Source organism: Lithobates pipiens, unplaced genomic scaffold, assembly GCF_037356315.1.
Source record: "Lithobates pipiens isolate NorthernLeopardFrog02 unplaced genomic scaffold, aLitPip1_a1.2 Scaffold_18, whole genome shotgun sequence".
NCBI classification, from domain to species: Eukaryota; Metazoa; Chordata; class Amphibia; order Anura; family Ranidae; genus Lithobates; species Lithobates pipiens.
In genome coordinates this window covers 633,942,299-633,962,225 of record NW_027507758.1, presented here as the reverse complement: position 1 = coordinate 633,962,225, position 19,927 = coordinate 633,942,299, and the positions used below count along the sequence as shown (strand labels likewise).

At 45.8% G+C, this 19,927-nt stretch overlaps 1 protein-coding gene and 1 pseudogene across 2 annotated transcripts; one reads left to right on the top strand and one right to left on the bottom strand.

Moving 5' to 3' along the window:
* Positions 1-962: 962 nt before the first annotated feature.
* Positions 963-16,934, bottom strand: LOC143989678 (gastrula zinc finger protein XlCGF66.1-like). Of its 2 annotated transcripts, none has more exons than XM_077489943.1 (8): positions 16,841-16,934; positions 15,369-15,477; positions 14,279-14,413; positions 14,069-14,192; positions 13,855-13,952; positions 13,569-13,775; positions 13,304-13,445; positions 963-2,008 (listed from the first exon to the last, which is right to left on the bottom strand). In XM_077489943.1, exons 2-8 carry the CDS (start codon positions 15,462-15,464, stop codon positions 1,266-1,268), a joined length of 1,545 nt encoding a protein of 514 aa, XP_077346069.1. In that variant the 5' UTR covers positions 15,465-15,477; positions 16,841-16,934; the 3' UTR covers positions 963-1,265. The 2 variants fall into 2 exon arrangements, with proteins under 2 accessions (XP_077346069.1, XP_077346070.1); XM_077489944.1 differs by having other exon boundaries at positions 963-2,005.
* Positions 16,935-17,219: 285 nt separating this feature from the next.
* On the top strand, positions 17,220-17,325 carry LOC143990564 (U2 spliceosomal RNA; annotated as a pseudogene).
* The last annotated feature ends 2,602 nt before the right edge of the window (positions 17,326-19,927 follow it).

Genomic DNA, 19,927 nt, shown 5'->3' with positions numbered 1-19,927 from the left:
GAGAGGGTGGCTGGATCATGACTGGAGAAAGAGGAGAGCCACGGGGGTCACAGAGCGCGAATAGCACACCGTTACAGCTTACATGGACTTGCCTCTGCTCTTTGTCACACACAGTCCCGCCTCCTCATGACCCCGTGCCTGTGATAGACAGAACACATCCCAGCATTGGACCCGCATTCTGTCTATCACAGGCACGGGATTAGGAGGAGGCGGGGCTGTGTGCGACGGCGAGCAGAGCGGAGGCAATTTCATTGTAAGCTCTAACAGCGTGCTATACCGCTCATGACCCTGTGGCTCTCCTCTTCCAGTGATCACTGGGAGGACGGCTCCCGATCAACCCCATCCACCAGCGGTGCCCACTCCGTGCTCCCAGCTCCCAAGCCCTCATTTTCCACTCGCAAAATGCGAGTAGGCAAGTGGAAAATTTGAGGGCTGGGATAGTGTATTCTAGCTAGGTTGTTGGGTTAGTTATTTACTTCAGTGTCATATTTATTTTTTACTTTTGCTTTGTTTATGGTCTGTGGGTGTTGGAAGGGTGTCGTGTACATTAATAAGTCCATGACTATGATCTCAGCATCAGTATGAAAGCATGTCTGACAGAGGAAACTCAGAGGTCTACTTATAGAAAATTTGTTGGACAAATGTGATGAGCATTTGCCCAGCTGTGATATATTCAGGTCATAGCTTAACACAGTGACATCCTATGATCAGCAGCTCCATCTAGTGGTAATAATGAGGTATTTTTCTTAAAATACCTTGAACAGTAAAAAGAACATCATACAGCATTATGGTCACTAGATGGAGTAAATTATCATAGGAAATCAATGTATGAAACAAATAGGTCTGAGATTTGTCATGGCTGGGGAAATGTGTGTCACATTCATTCAATGTTTTTTTTTTTTTTTCTAAATAGACCTCCTAAGTGTTTGTGAAATCTTACACCACAAAATGTACTCAGCCAATGAAAGGTAATGACTCCATTTTTATTTTTCTCCTGCTATCAATGGCCAACACGGTACAACACTTCATCCATGTCTTTGGTGATCTCTGATCTCCTTATCAACTGTTTCTTACATGATGAAGATCAGCCATGGAGTATATCTGAGGTGTATATCAGGGTGTGCTTCTTCCCCACATGAGAGCTGTGATGTCCAGCAACATTCATATAGAAGACATTTCCCGCACTCAAGGCTCTAATACATCTCGAGGGTTGTGTGGGGTCCCTGATGTACATGAAGACAGGACTTCAGTGAGGAACAATTCCCTCACTCAGGACTGGGACGTGGCTTCTCCCGCGTGTGCAATTTCTGATGTGTGTAAAGATTGGACTTCTGTGAAAAACATTTCCCGCACTCAGGACAGGAATAAGGCTTCTCCCCCGTGTGAGATCTCTGATGTCTATAAAGGGTGGACTTGTCAGAAAAACATTTCCCACACTCAGGACAGGAATACGGCTTCTCCCCCGAGTGAGATCTCTGATGTTTGTAAAGACTGGACTTCTGTAAAAAACATTTCCCGCACTCAGAACAGGAATAGGGCTTCTGTCCCGAGTGAGATTTCTGATGTGTGCAAAGACTAGACTTTTGTGAAAAACATTTCCCACACTGAGAACAGGAATATGGCTTTTGCCCCGTGTGAGATATCTGATGGGTATAAAGATTAAACTTTTGTGAAAAACATTTCCCACACTCAGTACAGGAATACGGCTTCTCTCCTGTGTGAGTTCTTTTATGCACATTAAGTTTTGATTTAGAATGGAAACACTTCCCACACTCAGCGCAGGAAAACCTCTTCTCTGTTGGAAGGACGGCACCGCCCCTCACAGTCTGAGGTTCCTCAGGATAAGAGGAATACGATGGTCCATCTACACTGTGTGGTGCCGGATGGACATTTGAGGTAGTCGGGTTTTCTCCTGGACTATACTGTGTGATGTCCTCATCTTCTACTTTACAGTCTGGAGACAAAGTGAGACAATCCTCTGAGGTTTTCCTCATCTCCCGTCCATCTACTAAAATAGAAATACAAAGATTATTACTAGACATGAGCGGATTGGTTCCCCTAAACCAGGACACCGCCCACATCAGACAGCTTTGTCTCTGAGGATCTTACAATTCCCCCCTCAAGGTAACTAGTAAATGGGTCCTCTGATCTCCTACCAGATCATTTCTTTATTCATGGACCTTAGTCAGAGAGGGAGGAAACAACGAGAACTGTCTTTTATAGGAGTGACAGTGATGAGGGGATTATAGGACGAGTGTCCCCTCCCCCTCTATCACTCATTGCCATCTTCCCAACACAAGAAGTCCTGCACTTCCTTATTTACTCCATGATTTAGTCATGAATAACAGCGGGGCTGAGCCCCACCAGAGGTCAGAGAGTGAGGATGGGGGGAAAACAACCAAGATGAAGACTGGACTGATCCTGAAGACCTCATCATTGGGTTATTGACGCCTCCCTCATTATCACTTTCTGTTTAACCACTTAAGCCCTGGACCTTTTGGCTGCCTAAAGACCAGAGGACTTTTTAGAATTTGGTCTGGTAACTGCACGGTCATGTAATGCTGTACCAAAAAAAATTTGCATCCTTTTTTTTACCACAAATAGAGCTTTCTTTTGATGGTATTAGATTGACTACCGAAAATTATGAAAAAACAATGGTATTTTCTCATTTTTGTTATAAGAAAAATCCAATAAACTCAATTTTAGTCATACATTTAGGCCAAAATGTATTCAGCCACATGTCTTTGTTAAAAAAAAAAAAGTTAATAAGCGTATATTTATTGGTTTGCACAAAAGTTAAATCATCTACAAACTAGGGTGAATTTTCTGGAATTTACACAGCTTTTAGTTTATAAATTTACACAGCTTTTAGTTTATGACTGCCTATCTCACTGTTTGAGGTGCTAAAATGGCAGGGCAGTACAAGCTGCCCCCAAATGACCCCTTTTTGGAAAGTAGACACCCCAAGGAAATTGCTAAGGGGCATGTTGAGCCCATTGAATATTACATTTTTTTTGTCCCAAGTGTTGAATAATGACAACATTTTTTTATTTTTTTACAAAAAGTTGTCACTAAATGATATATTGCTCCCACATGCTATGGTTATATGTGGAATTGCACCCCAAAATACATTCTGCTGCTTCTCCTGAGTACGGGGATACCACATGTGTGAGACTTTTTGGGAGCCTAGCCGCGTACGGGGCCCCGAAATCCAAGCACCGCCTTCAGGATTTCTAAGAGCATACATTTGTAATTTCACTCCTCACTACCTATCACAGTTTTGAAGGACATAAAATGCCAAGATGGCACAAAATCCCCCAAATGACCCCATTTTGGAAAGCAGACACCCCAAGCTATTTGCTGAGAGGCATGGTGACTATTTTGCAGCTCTCATTCCTTTTCGAAAATTAAGAAAGAAAATAAAAGAAATATATATTTTTTTATTTTTTAAATTTCAAAACCTTGCGACAAAAAGCGAGGTCTGCAAAATACTCACCATAACTCTCAGCAAATAGCTTGGGGTGTCTACTTTCCAAAATGGGGTCATTTGGGGGGGGGGTTGTGCCATCTGGGCATTCCATGATCTCCGAAAATGTGAAGTGATTGGCAGTGAGGAGTGAAATCAAAAATTGACACCCTTAGAAAGCCTGAAGGCAGTGCTTGGTTTTCAGGGTCCTGTACACGGATGGCTCCCAACAAGTCCCACACATGTGGTATCCCCGTACTCAGGAGAAGCGTCAGAATGTATTTTGGGGTGTCATTTCACATATGCCATGGCATGTTTGAGCAATATATCATTTAGTGACAACTTTGTGCAAAAAAAAAAAAAAATTGTCTTTTCCCCCCACAACGGCACAGTGGTGTAGTGGGTAGCACGCTCACCTAGCAGTAAGAAGGGTCACTGGTTCAAATCCCAACCATGACACTACCTGCCTGGAGTTTGCATGTTCTCCCTGTGCCTGCGTGGGTTTCCTCCGGGTACTCCGGTTTCCTCCCACAATCCAAAGACATGCAGGTAGGTTAATTGGCTTCTGTCCAAAATTGGCCCTAGTATATGAATGGGGAACTTGGATTGTGTGGGGACCAATGTACAGGGATAGGGACAATTGTAGACACTCACTCAGGTTGAACTGGATGGACTGGTGTCTTTATTCAACCTTACTAACTATGAAACTATGAAACTTGTGTCAAAATATAAAATATTCCATGGACTCAAAATGCCTCTCAGCAAATAGCTTGGGGTGTCTACTTTCCAAAATGGGGTCATTTGGGAGGGGGGGGGGGTTGAACTGTCCTGGCATTTTATGCACAACATTTAGAAGCTTGTGTCGCACATCAACAACTCTTCTAACCACTTGAAAACAAAGCGCTTTCTGACACTTTGTTTACATTAAAATTAAAAATTTACATTTTTTTTTTTTTTTGCAAGAAAATTACTTTGAACCCCCAAACATTATATATATATTTTTAAAGCAAAGGCCCTACAGATTAAAATGGTGGGTGTTTCACTTTTTTCACACAGTATTTGCACAGCGTTTTTCAAACGCATTTTTGCTTTTTTTATTATTTATTTTGCTTTTTTATCTTATTTTTCATTGTTTTTTTTAATCATTTTTATTATCTCAGGGAATGTAAATATCCCCTATGATAGCAATAGGTAGTTACAGGTACTCTTTGTTGAAAAAAATTGGGGTCTATTAGACCCTAGATCTCTCCTCTGCCCTCAAAGCATCTGACCACACCAAGATCGGTGTGATAAAATGCTTTCCCAATTTCCCAATGAAATGCTTGTAGCTTCCGGTTTCTTAGAGATGATTGGAGCCATTCTGGTCTTTGATCAGCTCTATGGTCAACTGGCGGAACCACCGGCTGTATTCTTAGGTTCCCTGTTGGGACAGGAGAGCCAGACAAAACCATGGAAGATAGTGGGGGTAGCCATTCCCTCCCACTGCTTCTAAAAGCAGTTTAGAGGCTAATTAGCCACTAGAATTGCTTTTACGTGAAAGCCGACCGCTGGCTGAAAAGATGATACCTAAACCCACAGGCATCATTCTGGTATAATCACTCCAGCAACATACCAGTATGACGCTGGTCCTTGTTGGGCATATCTTTTTTTTATATTTTATATTTTTTTTCTTGCAGCCTATGGGCTGAACGAAAAAAAAAAAAAAAAAGAGATTGATTGCTGGGTATGCCCACCACTAGAATACCTCCCTTCATCCACCCACTTCTAATGATGGGCATACATGCACCATTTTGTTTTTAACTGTGGTGGTGAAATCACTTCCTACAGCGCTGGAGTCACGGCTTTATATATCGTGGCAGCAAACGCTGTTGCTATCAAGATAAATAAATCAGTGCTGCAGCTGAATGGCCTAAAAAATATATACCGAAGCATGCAAATCACTCCTCCACCCCTGCTGCCCCCATGTTTCGGCATATATGCTCTTTTTTTTTTTTAACTGTGATGGTGAAATCACCTCCTACATTGCTGGAGTCACGGCTTTATGTATCGTGGGAGCAAATGCTGTAGATAAATAAATCCACGCTGCAACTGAATGGTGTACCTGCTAAACAAATGATGGTTAACAATATAACAAACATTGCAGTATAACATACCATACCTGCAAAGCAAATACAATAAAACATAGTAAAAATAAAACTGAGAGAGAACCACTAGTGTGTGGTAGCGTTTGAAACGGTCAGCAATGCAAAGACCAGGTTGGTCAGGACAGGAGGGACATTAAAAGCAGGTGTCATGCCTAAATCTGTGCTTTCTACAGACACAACATCTTCTTTGGGGTTTCTTTGGGTAGGGGTACCAGAGAAGACATAAGGAAAATGCCTTCATGCAGCCAGCTTACTGCATTTGGATTGGAAAGGTGGGGTGGAGCACCGTCTGGAAACAGAAGGGCTCTGATGATATCTTCCTGGAATTTAAGGAAGGATCCAGTCCATCATGACACTTTGTATAGCACATAAGCGTTCAGCAAAGCCAATTGAAATAAGTATTCAGACATGTTTTTACACCAGCGTCTGGCCATACGGCCAATTAAGTATGGCATCAACAACTGGTCATTGAGGTCCACCCCTCCCATACTGAGGTTATATTCGTGAACACAGAGGGGTTTCTCCACAACATCAGTCACCTTAGTAATTTGGACCGTCGTGTCTGCATGAAGGGAGGAAAGAACTAAAACATTCTTATTATCCCTCCACTTTACAGCGAGCAAATTATTACATCTCGAGTAGGCTCCCTCCCCCAGCCTAAGACAGGAATCTATAAGTCGCTGGGGAAAGCCCCGGCAATTAGATCGCACGGTGCCACATGCGCTAATCTGATGATTAGGGATGAGCTTCGTGTTCGAGTTGAACATACATTCGACTCGAACATCGGCTGTTTGCAAGTTCGGCTAATACCGAACGTTATTGGCTGTTCGTGCCAAATTCGTGTGGCGCTCACGGCCTACAATGCACTGCGCCATCGCAGTGCATTGCTGGCTCATGATTGGCCAAGCATGCACTGTGACCCTGCATGCTTGGCCAATCGCAGCGCCGGCAGCGAGGAGAGCCATTAATGGCCACAGGCAGGATGCCTGTGGCCAATTGTAGCTCAGGCTGTGTAGTACACTAGCTATATTGCTCTTCTGTAATAGAGCTTGCAGTCAGTTGTAGGAGATTGTGCGTGTTGAACGCATTATACACCATTATATCCACTAATATAGCTCTTCTCTAATTGAGCCATCTGCAGGAGTTAGTGGGTGTTGTGTACCTCCAGCACAATATACACTACCCAATTGCTGGTTTTCCCATCTCCCTTCAGGCCATTACCATGTCTGGAAGGCCAACAAGGAGAGGCAGACAGGCGCAAGCTGATAAAAGAGGGCAAGCAGGCTCTGTGTCTAGAGACAACAGTGCTGGTCGTGGACGCGGTGCATCGTCATCATCAGCACGTGGCCATGGGACACGCTTGTCCTTCTTTTCGTCAGCTGGACGTGTTGAGCCGCATCATGCCGAAGACTTGGTAGAGTGGATGACCAAGCCCTCTTCATCCTCCTCATCCTCTCTCACCCAGGCTCAGGGTACTAGTAAAGCAGCTGCCAATGCATCGTCTTCCCTCGTCTCAATGTCATCATCAGTGACTCCTTCCCTAGACCCACCACGTCCTCCTGAGGAGTCCCCTGAACTCTTTGAGCACATTGTTGGGTACATGCTCCAGGAGGATGCCCAGTGTTTTGTGGGCTCTGATGATGATACTCAGCTAGAGGAAGGCAGTAGCGTGAGCGCAGAGAGAGGGGATGCTCAAGAAGGACAGCAATCTGGCAGTCATGTTACACAAGCTGCAGCATACTGCCAGGTTTGCTACAGCGATGAAGAGGGAGGGGATGATGAGGGCACTGACTCCACGTGGGTGCCTGGTAGGAGAGGAGGAGGAGGAGGCACATGTCCAACGAGGCAGGATGCCCTCCGGGGGCCAGCTTAGGGGCAGCACACTGACTGAATCACACCGCAGAGCTCCGCCTGTGCAGGGCGCTGCCTCTACACGTTAATCTAAAAGTTCTTTGGTGTGGGCCTTTTTTGAGACGAGTGCATCAGATCGCACCACTGCTATTTGCAACATATGTCTCAAGCATATCTCGCGTGGCCAAAACATCAGCCGCTTGGGTACCACATGCTTGACCAGACATATGTTGACCTGCCATGCAGCTCATTGGCAAGCGTACCTCAAAGACCCACACCAAAGAACAAAGCGGACCTCTCCTTGCTCCTCATCAGCTGGGATCTCCATCCCCACTAGACCTTCAGTCCTCTCTGAAACCTGCTCTGAGAGAAATGAAGGTGTAGAATTAGGTGTGTCACAGCCAAGTGCTTCCGGGCACTCTGCTAGCAGTACACCCAAGTCCGATTATAGCAGGCAAATTTCCCTGCCCCAGCTGCTGGACCGTCAAAAGAAGTTCACTCCCAGCCATCCACATGCCCAGCGGTTGAATGCTAGCGTGGCTAAATTGCTAGCACTTCAACTGCTGCTTTTTCAGTTGGTAGACTCGGCCCCCTTCCGTGAGTTTGTACAATGTGCAGTTCCTCAGTGGCAGGTCCCCAAATGCCACTTTTTCTCACGGAAGGCGATTCCGGCTCTCTACCGGCATGTGGAAGGCCTCGCTGGACAGGGCGGTCAGCGGTAAGGTGCATATTACCGCTGACTCATGGTCCAGCAGGCATGGACAGGGACGTTACCTGTCTTTCACGGCCCATTGGGTCACTCTTCTGGCAGCTGGGAAGGATGCAGGACAAGGTGCAGTAGTGTTGGAGGTTGTTCCGCCACCACGCCTCCAAAATGCTACTACTGGTTGTGACACACCTCTCTCCTCCACCCCCTCCTCTTCTTCTTCCTCCATGGCCTCTTCCATTGCTCTGTCCTCAGAACAAGCGGTGCTCCGTAGGAGTTCAAGGGGCTACGCAAGTACGCAGGCAAAACAATGCCATGCCGTGCTTGCGCTGGTTTGTTTGGGGGACAGGAGCCACACTGGGGCAGATATTTTGTCAGCTCTGCAGGGGCAGGCCGAGAGGTGGTTGACGCCATGCCAGCTTAAGCCAGGAATGGTGGTTTGCGACAATGGCACCAACCTCCTCTCCGCCCTCCGACAGGGACAACTGACCCATGTGCCCTGTGTGGCTCACGTCCTTAACCTGGTGGTGCAGCGGTTCTTGGGCAGGTACCCGGGATTACAGGATGTCCTGAAGCAGGCCAGGAAAGTCTGTGTGCATTTCCGCCGATCATTTAATGCCTGTGCTTGGCTGACTGAGCTCCAAAAGGAGTTGAACCTGCCCAAGAACCGCCTTATATGTGACATGCCCACCAGGTGGAACTCAATGTTGGCCATGCTGCAGTGGCTGCACACACAGCAGAGGGCCATCAATGAGTACCTGTGTGACTACGGCACCAGGACAGGGTCAGGGGAGCTCGGTTTTTGCTCACCACGCCAGTAGGGCATGATCAGGGATGCATGCACTGTCCTGTCACCGTTTGAGGAGGCCACAAGGATGGTGAGCAGTGACAGTGCATGCATCAGTGACACTGTACCTCTTGTCCACCTCTTGGAGCATACGCTGCATGGAATAATGGACAGGGCACTTGAGGCAGAACAGAGGCAGGAAGAGGAGGACTTCCTTGCCTCTCAAGGCCCCCTTTATCCAGACAGTGTTCCTGCTGTCCCACCCATCACACAGGAGGAGGAGGAGGATGATGATTGTGTCAGCATTGAGGTGGAGGCTGGCACTCAGCAACAGCAGCAGCAGCAGTCTTGTAGGGATGATTTACAGTCCCAAGAAACCCATGGACTTGTACGTGGCTGGGAAGAGGTAGCTGCGCATCATGTTGTCCTTAGTGACCCAGAGGACTCTGGACCGAATGCCTCAGCTAACCTACGCTGCATGGCCTCCCTGATCCTGCGGAAGGATCCTCGTATTCTTCAGATCAAGGAGAGGGACCATTACTGGCTGGCCACTCTCCTTGATCCATGGTACAAGGGTAAGGTTGCCGACCTTATCTTGCCATCGCAGAGGGAGCAGAGGATGAGACATCTCCGGGAGGCCTTGCAGAAAGGTCTGTGAAACGCGTTCCCAGAGACTGGGAGGTTACAAACTCCTGGTCCTGGACAACGTGTTGCTGAGGCATCAGTCAGAAGGAGCAGTGGAGAAAGTGGCCGTCTGACCGCTGCGTTCAGACAATTTTTTAGTCCACAGCCCCAAGGTATGATCGGTTCCAGCACCCATCGCCAGCGTCTGATTTACATGGTGCAGGAATACCTAGGGGCAAGGTCAGACTTGGACACCTTTCCCACCGAAAATCCTCTGGCTTACTGGGTCTTGAGGATGGATCACTGGCTAGAGCTTGCACAGTATGCAATTGAGCTACTGGCCTGTCCTGCATCCAGCGTTCTTTCGGAACACACCTTCAGTGCTGCTGGTGGCTTTGTTACCAATCACAGGGTGCGCCTGTCCACCGACTCGGTTGATCGACTGACCTTCATAAAGATGAATCAGTCTTGGATCACCCACAGCTACCAAGCATCTGAAGCTGATGTAACCGAATAATTTGTTTTTGAAATATCACATCCCTTCAAGACTGCCTATGCTGAGTGACTGGCCTGTTATGTTGATTGTCTATCCTCTTCCTCCTCTGCTGATATGTTGGACAACATTTTTGGTTCTGGGTGATGCCACCAGCCCAATTTTTCAGCCCTTGTTTAACAGGGTCATTTAATTACAATTTTTGATGCAATGATTTGCAGCAGGGCTCATTCCTGCACTACAACTAGAGTATATGGGAGAGGTTGCAGTGTCGCGGCACCGGCACCAGTGCCCAAGGCACAATTTTTCAGCCCCTGGTTAACAGAGGCATGTAATTACAATTCTTGATATAATATTTCACAGCAGGGCCCGTTCCTGTGCTCACCCAGAGTAACTGTGAGGACTTATAGTGTTGTGGCACCAGCACCACAACCACCAAAGGTCAATTTTTCTACCACTGTTCAACAATGGCATGTAATTACAATTCTTGATATAATTGTTCACAGCAGGGCGCTCCAGCACCCACCAAGAGTCACTTTGAGGGCTTACAATGTTGTGGCAACACCAACACCTTATTCTGCCATTTCTGCAGAGCATATAGGGCAGGCCCCTACTTTCAAACATCCAACTTACAAACGTCTCCTACTTGCAAAATGAAGGAGACAACAGGAAGTGAGATGAAAAAATATGGACGGCAAAACAAATTATACAGGGGTGATAACCCTTCCCTATGTTTTCCAAAAAGCTTAAAAATAGATTTTTTGACTGGAGCTACACTTTAAAAAATGTACCAGTTCAAAATTACACACAGATTCTACTTAACACAACAAATCTACACAGTCCCTGTCTTGTTTGCACCGCCTGTATACTGCTGTTCTGAGTATATAGGGCCTGGGGGCCACACGCATTTCCTTTTTTTAATATGGGTACGGGGTTCCCCTTAATATCCGTACAAGACCCAAAGGGGCTGGTAATGGGCAGCCCATGCCATTTTTCTCAATGATTTTCATCCATATTGCTGGAACCAGATATTACATTAAAAACGCAAGCAGTTTGAAATGACTTTTTTTCCGTTAAATGTCATTTTGTGCAGGGACTGTTCTAAACACAGGAAACACATGGCACATCACAGGCATACTATAGAAACCCCCCAGGCATGATATTTCACTTTTTTTTCACTTTAATCGTCATTAAAATCAGTGCTCCCCCCAAAACGGCCATTTTTAAAAACATTTTAGGCATTGACCCATGTCCCCTGGGGCAGGAGCCAGGTCCCCAAACCCTTTTTAGGACAGTATCTTGCATATTAGCCATTAAAACTAGCACTTTTTATTTCCAACGTTCCAGTCCCATAGACTTCAATGGGGTTCTAACATTCGTACGAATTTGCGGTCCGTTCGAAGTTCTGATGCGAACCGAACCGGGGGGGTGTTCGGCTCATCCCTACTGATGATCAAACAAGTGACTAAAAAATGTCATGCTTGTGTAATAATTGTCCACATACAAGTGGTACCCCTTTCTGAATAAGAGTTACACCAAGTCCCACACAATCTTGCCAGCGCTTCCTATGTAGTCAGGGCAGTTTGTCGGCTCTACGTGACTATCTTTGCCCTCTTAACATGTACATGTATAGCCTGTGGCCCTGTCACAGAGCTTATACATCTTGACCCCGTATCTGGCACGCTTGCTGGAAAGATACTGTTTGAATGACAAGCAGGCAGAAAACGTAATCAGAGACTCATCAACACAGACAACTTGATCAGGAGTAAACAAGGCTGCAAAACGTTGGTTGAAGTGGTTTACGAGAGGCCGAATTTTGTAGAGCCGATCGTATCCATGGTCTCCCTGAGGATGACAGAGTTCATTGTCACTGAAGTGCATGAACCACAAGATCTGCTTGTATCATGCCCTGGTCATGGAAGCAGAGAACAAGGGCATATGCTGAATTGGGTAATTGGACCAATATGACCGCAACTCACTCTTTTTAGTTATGCCCATGAGGTGGGATAGGCCCAGAAAGGTCTTAAATTCGGAGACCGTAATTGGTCTCCAATCTCTGGCAAGAGTCAGCTGAAAAACAGCGAATAAACATCAAGTGACATAAAACCACCTGAATTCTGGGTTGGTCACTGTATGGGGGAAGTACTGCGGCTGCAGAAGTGGTGGGTTCCCAATTAGGATTAGCGAATGCAGCAGGAAGAGCACTATGGGCTCGACGGGCCTGTGTTTGTCTTCTTCTTGGTGGCAGCGGGACTCCACTTATGCTTGCCACCTCACCAGCTTGAGCTGCACTTATGGGACTCGCCACGTCAACAAGTGTTACTGCAGTGCTGGATGTACGACCAGGGTGTACTAGGCCACTGGTGTGGCCGATGTAGCATAACGGCGATTCACCTGCCTATGCCATACTGCTGCAGTACAACTGCAGCGGATGGTCGGCAATCGGTTAAGGTTCCAAAGTTTGAGGATCTTATCAGATTATATTACCAACATGTAAAAGTCTGTGCTCCAATCAGATCATTAGATATAAAATGTCCAGGTAGGTATGCTGGTAGGAAATGGGTGTAACAAAAGAGAATACATATTAGGTGTATATATAGCAGTGGGTAGAAAGGAGAGAGCGGAAATCAGAATTATGTAATGTACAACACAGAGTATATAGTGCAGGGGTTAGGACTATGTAATGTGCATTATAATTTATATAGTGTAATGGACAAGACTCATAATAATGGTATTCAGTAATCAGTGGTATTTTAAATGTTTACATGAGACAAGTTGCAGAGGTCCCACACCGCTGCCTCCCATCTCCTGAGACTGCACTCAGTGACTTGGGTCTGAGACTATACAGACATATCCCTCCACCCGGCACAGCCAGCAGACAACACAACAAGTAACCCTGGGGGGATTGTTCTGTCAGAGAGCTTAATAGACCTGGACATGGGGCAGAAGACCCAAAGCACATACCTCAGGTGCCTAGGTCGAGTAATGCCTATGTTGAAATCAATATTTTGCTGCCACCTGATCCCCAGAATCTCCATAAATCCAGTCTAGATACATAAATTGTGTCTGCAGCACAGAGAAGGAAGATTATCTGAGAGGAATACAGGACAGAGAACACAGCTTAGGAAAGTGACCAGGGGATTACAGGCTGATATCACCCAGTCCTTGCCTTACTCTGGACCAATCAGTGAGCAGTATGGGTGGAGGAATGTATTTAGTGTTAATGACCCACCTGTGCTGATCTCTGTAGGAGTGTCCTCCTCTATAAATGTCCCAGTTATTCCATCCTCCTCCATAGACTGCTGATCATCCCTCACATACAACTCTTCTTCTTTTGCTTTACCCTCAAATTCTATATCGATTGGATCTCCACTCTAAACCAAGAAAATGAGAGAGAATATCATCTGCAACTATAAGCTTTATTATTGTGACATCACATAAGAAATACACATATTGTCTTCATGAGTCTGTGTATTTATAACCTCCATCCCACCAACCTTGTAACAGTGAGGGATGGTGTGATCTTCCTGTGTGGAATCCCGGGAATACAGAGGACGGGGACATCTCTCTGGTGGGTTCTTGGTATTAGGTGGCTCCATCATATCCTTGTGTCCTTCTGAAAACTCCTCCATCACTCCATACTCCTCATCCTCCTCTTTATACTCTTCTTTAACAACAATATTATAATCCCAGAGGTTTCCACTCTGAATATATAATAAAACATTCATTGTAACAAACATGCTGTGTATAAATCAGAACTACCAATAATTGTCAATCATCTACCTGATGATGGTGGGGGATGGTGTGATCTTCCTGTGTGGAATCCCGGGAATACAGAGGACGGGGACATCTCTCTGGTGGGTTCCCATTACTGGATCCATCTGTAGGAAACACACACACTGACTGAATACATTGTTTCTATGTGTTTATCAGATGATGGGGGATCTAGGTGGAGCCTCCGTACTGCTCTCTCCTTTACAATAAAGTCTCCTCTTACCCGGTGATGTGAGGGGCGGCTGATTGTCCATCATGACGTCCTTGTAGAGATCCTTGTGTCCTTCTAAATACTCCCACTCCTCCATGGAGAAATAGACAGTGACATCCTGACACCTTATAGGAACCTGACACACACAATGATACAGTCACCATCCAGACACATCCCTTGTCTGTTACTGGATAATGTCCCAGAATTCCCGGCACCGCTCACCTCTCCCGTCAGCAGCTCCATCATCTTCTTGGCGACTTCTAGAATCTTCTGCATGTTGTGTCTCTCAGGTTTTAGGGAGTCACATGGAGGCACTGTGATGGTCATATGATCACCTGACTTCACAAGAGGAAATCTCTGTATTGAGGAACCAATAGAAATATCATGTTAGAATCCCAGAATCCTCCTCACCTCTCTGGTCAGGTCTGTGTTTTATTAAAGTGGTTGTAAACCCACATATAAAAAAAAAAAAAAAAAAAGTTCAAGACAAAGGAATAATGAGCTAGTATGCCTTAAATTGAAGCCACCGGCTCTGGCCGGCGACATTGCTCCCAGAGTTACTTCCGGGTATTGCGGGCTCCGGCACTGTGATTGGCCGGAGCCGTGATGACGTCACCCCCGATCGGGAACGTGGGAGCAGCCGGTAACAGCACCCTAATGCCCCTATACACACGGGCAGAAATTGCGACGGAAAAAGTCAGATCGGACTATGTTGTTGGAAAATCCAATCTTTGTGGGCTCTATTGGACTTTTTCTGTCGGAATTTCCGCCGGAAAAAGTTTGAGAGCTGGATCCAAAATTTTCCGACAACAAAATCCGATCTGACGTTTTACGATCGGGTGTAGAGAATTCTGGCGCACAAAGTGGAACGTATGCTCAGAAAAAAAATTGGAGACGAAAGCTATTGGTTACTTGCCTCTACGTAGTCCCATTGTACGTGTATAACGTTACCTCGTTCCGGACGATCAAATTTTCTGACAACTTTGTGCGACCTTGTGTATGCAAGACAAATTGCGACCAAAATCCATCAGAAAAAATCCGACAGATTTTGTGATCGGAATGTCCGACCGCGTATACAGGGCATTACTGAAGCAATGGCACGGACGTCCCATTGCTTCAGTGCACCTGTCACAATGATGTCGGCAGATACAGGGGATAGCTCCTAAACTGTGCAGGTTTAGGAGATATCTGGGGTAGCTACAGGTAAGCCTTATTATAGGCTTACCTGTAGTAAAAAGTGGTCTGTAAGGGTTTACAACCACTTTAATGGAGATAAGAGTGATGTCATGTGACCTCCCAGAATCCTCCTCACCTCTCCGGTCAGCAGGTAGATGATCTCCAGGGTGAGGTTTAGTATCTTCTCAGTCATGTGACTCCGGTCCTCCTCCATCCTCATTGGTGCCGTCATCTATGAAGGTTTGCTGTAGACAGATAACAGATAATTATCTGGTTTGCTATTAGGACAAGCAACAGACGAGCGCATCCAAGAGATGAAGCCGGGGTCACTACACAGAAAATCAATCCAAGGAAACAACAGGCAGGACGAGGAATAGCAAGAAGGAGCTCAGAGACAAATGAGAATATTGCTCAGCCAATGGGAGATGATCTCAGCATGACTTACACACTGATTATTGTTTTGTAGCTGATTTTAAACCTCCCGTGTCCGCCCCAAAGGGTGGTCAAAGCCTGATTGGTGGGGACTGCCCGAACTCCAAATGCTTTGCGATTCGATGTCTCTATGGTGGTGAGCTGCATACTTTGTTTAAAAAAAAAAAACCTTTCTGCCCCCCCCCCCCCCCCCTCTACTCTTTTTGTGAAATAATACATCAAATATTTTGAATTATGTTATCTCTGTTAAGTAAATTGTGATAAATCTCGATTTCAGACAAACAAGGTCTCCTGAAGAAGCGACAGAAAAGTCGCGAAACGAGTAGAAACTAAAGACCGAATTGGACACTAAATATCGTCGTAACACATTTGTCTATGTTACAGCTATATTATGTATTCATTGAAATTTTATGTCTATATATTTTTCTTTTTTCTCTAAAAAAATCTTTTATATTTAATAATAAACATTTGTATTTTTATATAATCCGGTATCAAGACAGTCCGTCATTTTGCTGGGTGATTTCAAGGCAAATCATGGTTATGATGTTCCATGTATGAATCCTTTTTTTCTCCCAAAATCTCTTTTTTTGTAACTAATACATAAGGATGAGGATACCATATACCCCTTTTTTGTAAAATAGGCACAACAATATAATTATGACTTACATAATGAAGGAGATGAGGGGGAGGGGAGGAAGTCGCTTATGGTGACCATAGAGACATGGAAATTCAGCTGGTTCAGCAGGGATCGGTCACATTTCCATACATGTGTGGTCACTGCTGGATACAAGTCACTCCATCAGCGGTTGCAACCAATAGCTTCATCACTGATCTGTGTATTCTGAGAGCGGAGGAGCGCCCCCCATTGTCAGAATACAATAGTGCAGCGGGGAGGATTCCCCCATCCCCCTCCAATGTGTGGCTTGAGGAATCGGTTCACTTTTTTTCATTCAGCCCGCTGGATGAACGATAAAACTGAACCATGTATGGCCAGATTTGGAAGGAAGATATATTCATCATCAACTGATCCCCCTGAAGGGGTTAATCTACATTTCCACACTATATATGTGTGTGTTATCATCTGCTATAGATAAAAGACATCACAGTGACTATGGAGGAAGAGGACGGACATGACGGGGGGTTACTGGGTGTAAATAGAAAATAAGATCTTATTACCTCCTCTGCTGTCACTTCCAACAATGGCTCCTCTCTACTTCCTCCCGACTCACCTCTCACCTGGAACTTCCTATGTGTAACTGACATCACTTCCTGTCTTCCATAGAGACTTCCTGTCTGGGTAGAAGTGAGATCACCACCCTGTGGAGATCGGAGGAACTGCATCTATGAGAAACATCTCGTAGTGTGACTCTCGGCCTTGTGCTGTGTGTGTATGTACTGTATATCCTTATAGATGGGTCATCTCCACTCCCACCAAGGGGGATAGAAATATATTACTTCTCGGGGGGGAGACATTTTAGCCCCTTTGATTTTGCAGTAAAATTGATTGCAGAATTAGTCATGTAGAACATCTGTTTTTTGAAGATGTGGAGAAGTTATTGCTTCTCGGCCTTTTGGCTAAGATCAAGTGTAGTATCTGTTCTTATCAGTTGCCAGAGGAGGCGCTCTGCTGCTCCCAATGGGGAGGGCTATGCAAATCCTCTGGTGTAATTGTACCTGGATGGTCTGTTTCAGTAGGGGCCACGTTGGCGCTCCTAGGTCGTAGAGACTAATGCATGGTCGAGTCTGAGCAGGCCTGAAGGGTGCTTCTGGTGAGGATGGGTGCTGCACTGGGTCTGGCTGAAGGGCTAGGTCATCCCAGCCTTCTGACTAGGATTGGTGTGGTCGCTGCCTTGTTAGTGGTTGGTGGAGGAGCTGTCATCACCCTAAATGAGGGCTCGGGGTGGTGGTATGCAAAAACCGCTGGATTGATGGGGGTCTGGAAAGGCTAGTACCAGTGGAGGCTGCGCTGATGCCCGTGGTTCTCCCCGAGAAAACCTGGAAGGGCTCTCTATCTGGTTGGGATGGAGGGCCGCACAGGTCCAGCTGAGGGTTGAGCCTAGAAAGAAGCCCATGGTGTATGTTCCCCTGGAATGGCAGTCCAGGGGTGCCGTAATATCACTGTGAGTGAGGGTCACTTTGATTTATGGCACCACGGTCACTGCACCATATCACACTTTTTTTTCCCACCTGCCTCCTGGGCCAGGCCTTTTGGCTGGTACCGGAGGAATTTTTGATTCCTGGCCAGAGGGCCTGATCATTGTATCACACAATGATCTCCTCTCCTCTTTCTTTTATTTAAATCCCATGTTTGTCACTTTTTGAATTTTTGTGTTCGCACATGTGGCTGGTAGGGTGTAGGTCCTTGGGCCTGCCTTAAAAGTCTTGGGAGGGGGTGGACATGGCCTTTTGGCTTTGTTTGCCCTCTCTCATGGGGTCTCCCTTCGGGGGAGCCACACCTAGTACATGAATGGGTCTCTTTCGGCAGACCCTCCAGAGAATGGGGTCTGTCCGGTTTGAGCCAGATGGACCAAGTGTAAGTACCCCAGTCCCCGTCTGGAGCCTAATGCCCCAGGGGATTGGGGCAAGGACCTCTGATTTTAGAGGGCTTGAGTACACCCGTCTGCACAATTTTGTGTTTCACTCTTTATGTAAGTGCACATTTTTTTGGCACTGGGTGAAGTTTTTGAGTGTGTGCACACACCATGGGCTAAAAGAAAAAAAATCTGTTATATGGATACAAAGAACCCCAGCCGAGAGTAAAGGGTGGAAATGGCTCCTGATCTCCAGATTTGGGCAATTATGTCACCAATATAAATAGAATAAAACCCGCGCTATGTGTAACAACTCAAATACCTACAGAAATAACTTATACCGGACTGCTGCTGTAACAAAGGTAAGTGTTCCCTTTATCAACTAGAAGAGCATTATGTGTCACAGCGCTGTCCTATTGTGTGTGCACATAAATCATCACAAATACACTACAATATGTGGAGACATTCATATATAAAGTGCTAGGGGCTCAAATAATATTCTCTGCAGATCGACTGCTTCCACTTTACACCTACTTCATTAATATTATGGTGTTTATCAATAAATTAAGTAAACTGATCCATGTGCAAATTCATATACAACATAAAGTGCTTTGTGCTCAAAATACTGTTCCCTGCAGATCCAGTGCTTGCACTTTGCACCTACTTCCTTAATTTTTAATATTTGCTACTATATATGTTCACGCTACAAGATGTTTCTCGGGGCTGCAGTTCCTCTGAGCAAGATGGTGATCTCACCTCTACCCAGACAGGAAGTCTCTATGGAATACAGACAGGACATCCCATTTGAATAGACATAGAGAGAAGACAGTGCTGAATCTGGTGGCAGAGGAGGTAATATGTAGATTAACCCCTTCAGGGGGATCAGTTGATGAGGAATATATCTTCCTTCCAAATCTGGCCATACATGGTTCAGTTTTATTGTTCATCCAGCGGGATGAGAGGAAAAAACTAAAGTGATTCCCCCATCCACACATTGGAGGGGGGTGGGTGAATCCTCCCCGCTGCACTATTGTATTCTGACAATGGGGGGCGCTCCTCCGCTCTCAGAATACACAGATCAGTGATGAAGCTATTGGCTGCAGCTGCTGATGGAGTGACTTTTATCCGGCAGTGACCACACATGGATGGAAATGTGACCGATCCCTGCTGAACCAGCTGAATTTCCATGTCTCTATGGTCACCATAAGTGACTTCCTCCCCTCCCCCTCATCTCCTTCATTATGTAAGTCATGCTGAGATCATCTCCCATTGGCTGAGCAATATTCTCATGTGTCTCTGAGCTCCTTCTTGCTATTCCTCGTCCTGCCTGTTGCTTCCTTGGGTTGATTTTCTGTGTAGTGACCCCGGCTTCATCTCTTGGATGCGCTCGTCTGTTGCTTGTCCTGACCTTTATCCTGATTCCTGGATCTCCTCCTCATCTCTCCTCCATATCCTCTTACACAGCTTTTCTCCACACCTGCAGTGATCCTGGGGGGTGGAAACTTTGCACCAGCACTCAGCAAAATCCATCCCCACCATTAGGTGCTCTGGAGAAAATTGTCTGCTATTTACACTCCGTTCCTCCGCACGTCACCTGATCACATGAGAGCTTACTTTCACACATTCCTGACAGATTTTTGTATGGTAAAGGTCAAAGTTCACTCTTCAGTTTAGGAGAGGAAGGACACACCCAGGAACAATGATTTGGTTTGTACAGGAGCCTCATAGAGGA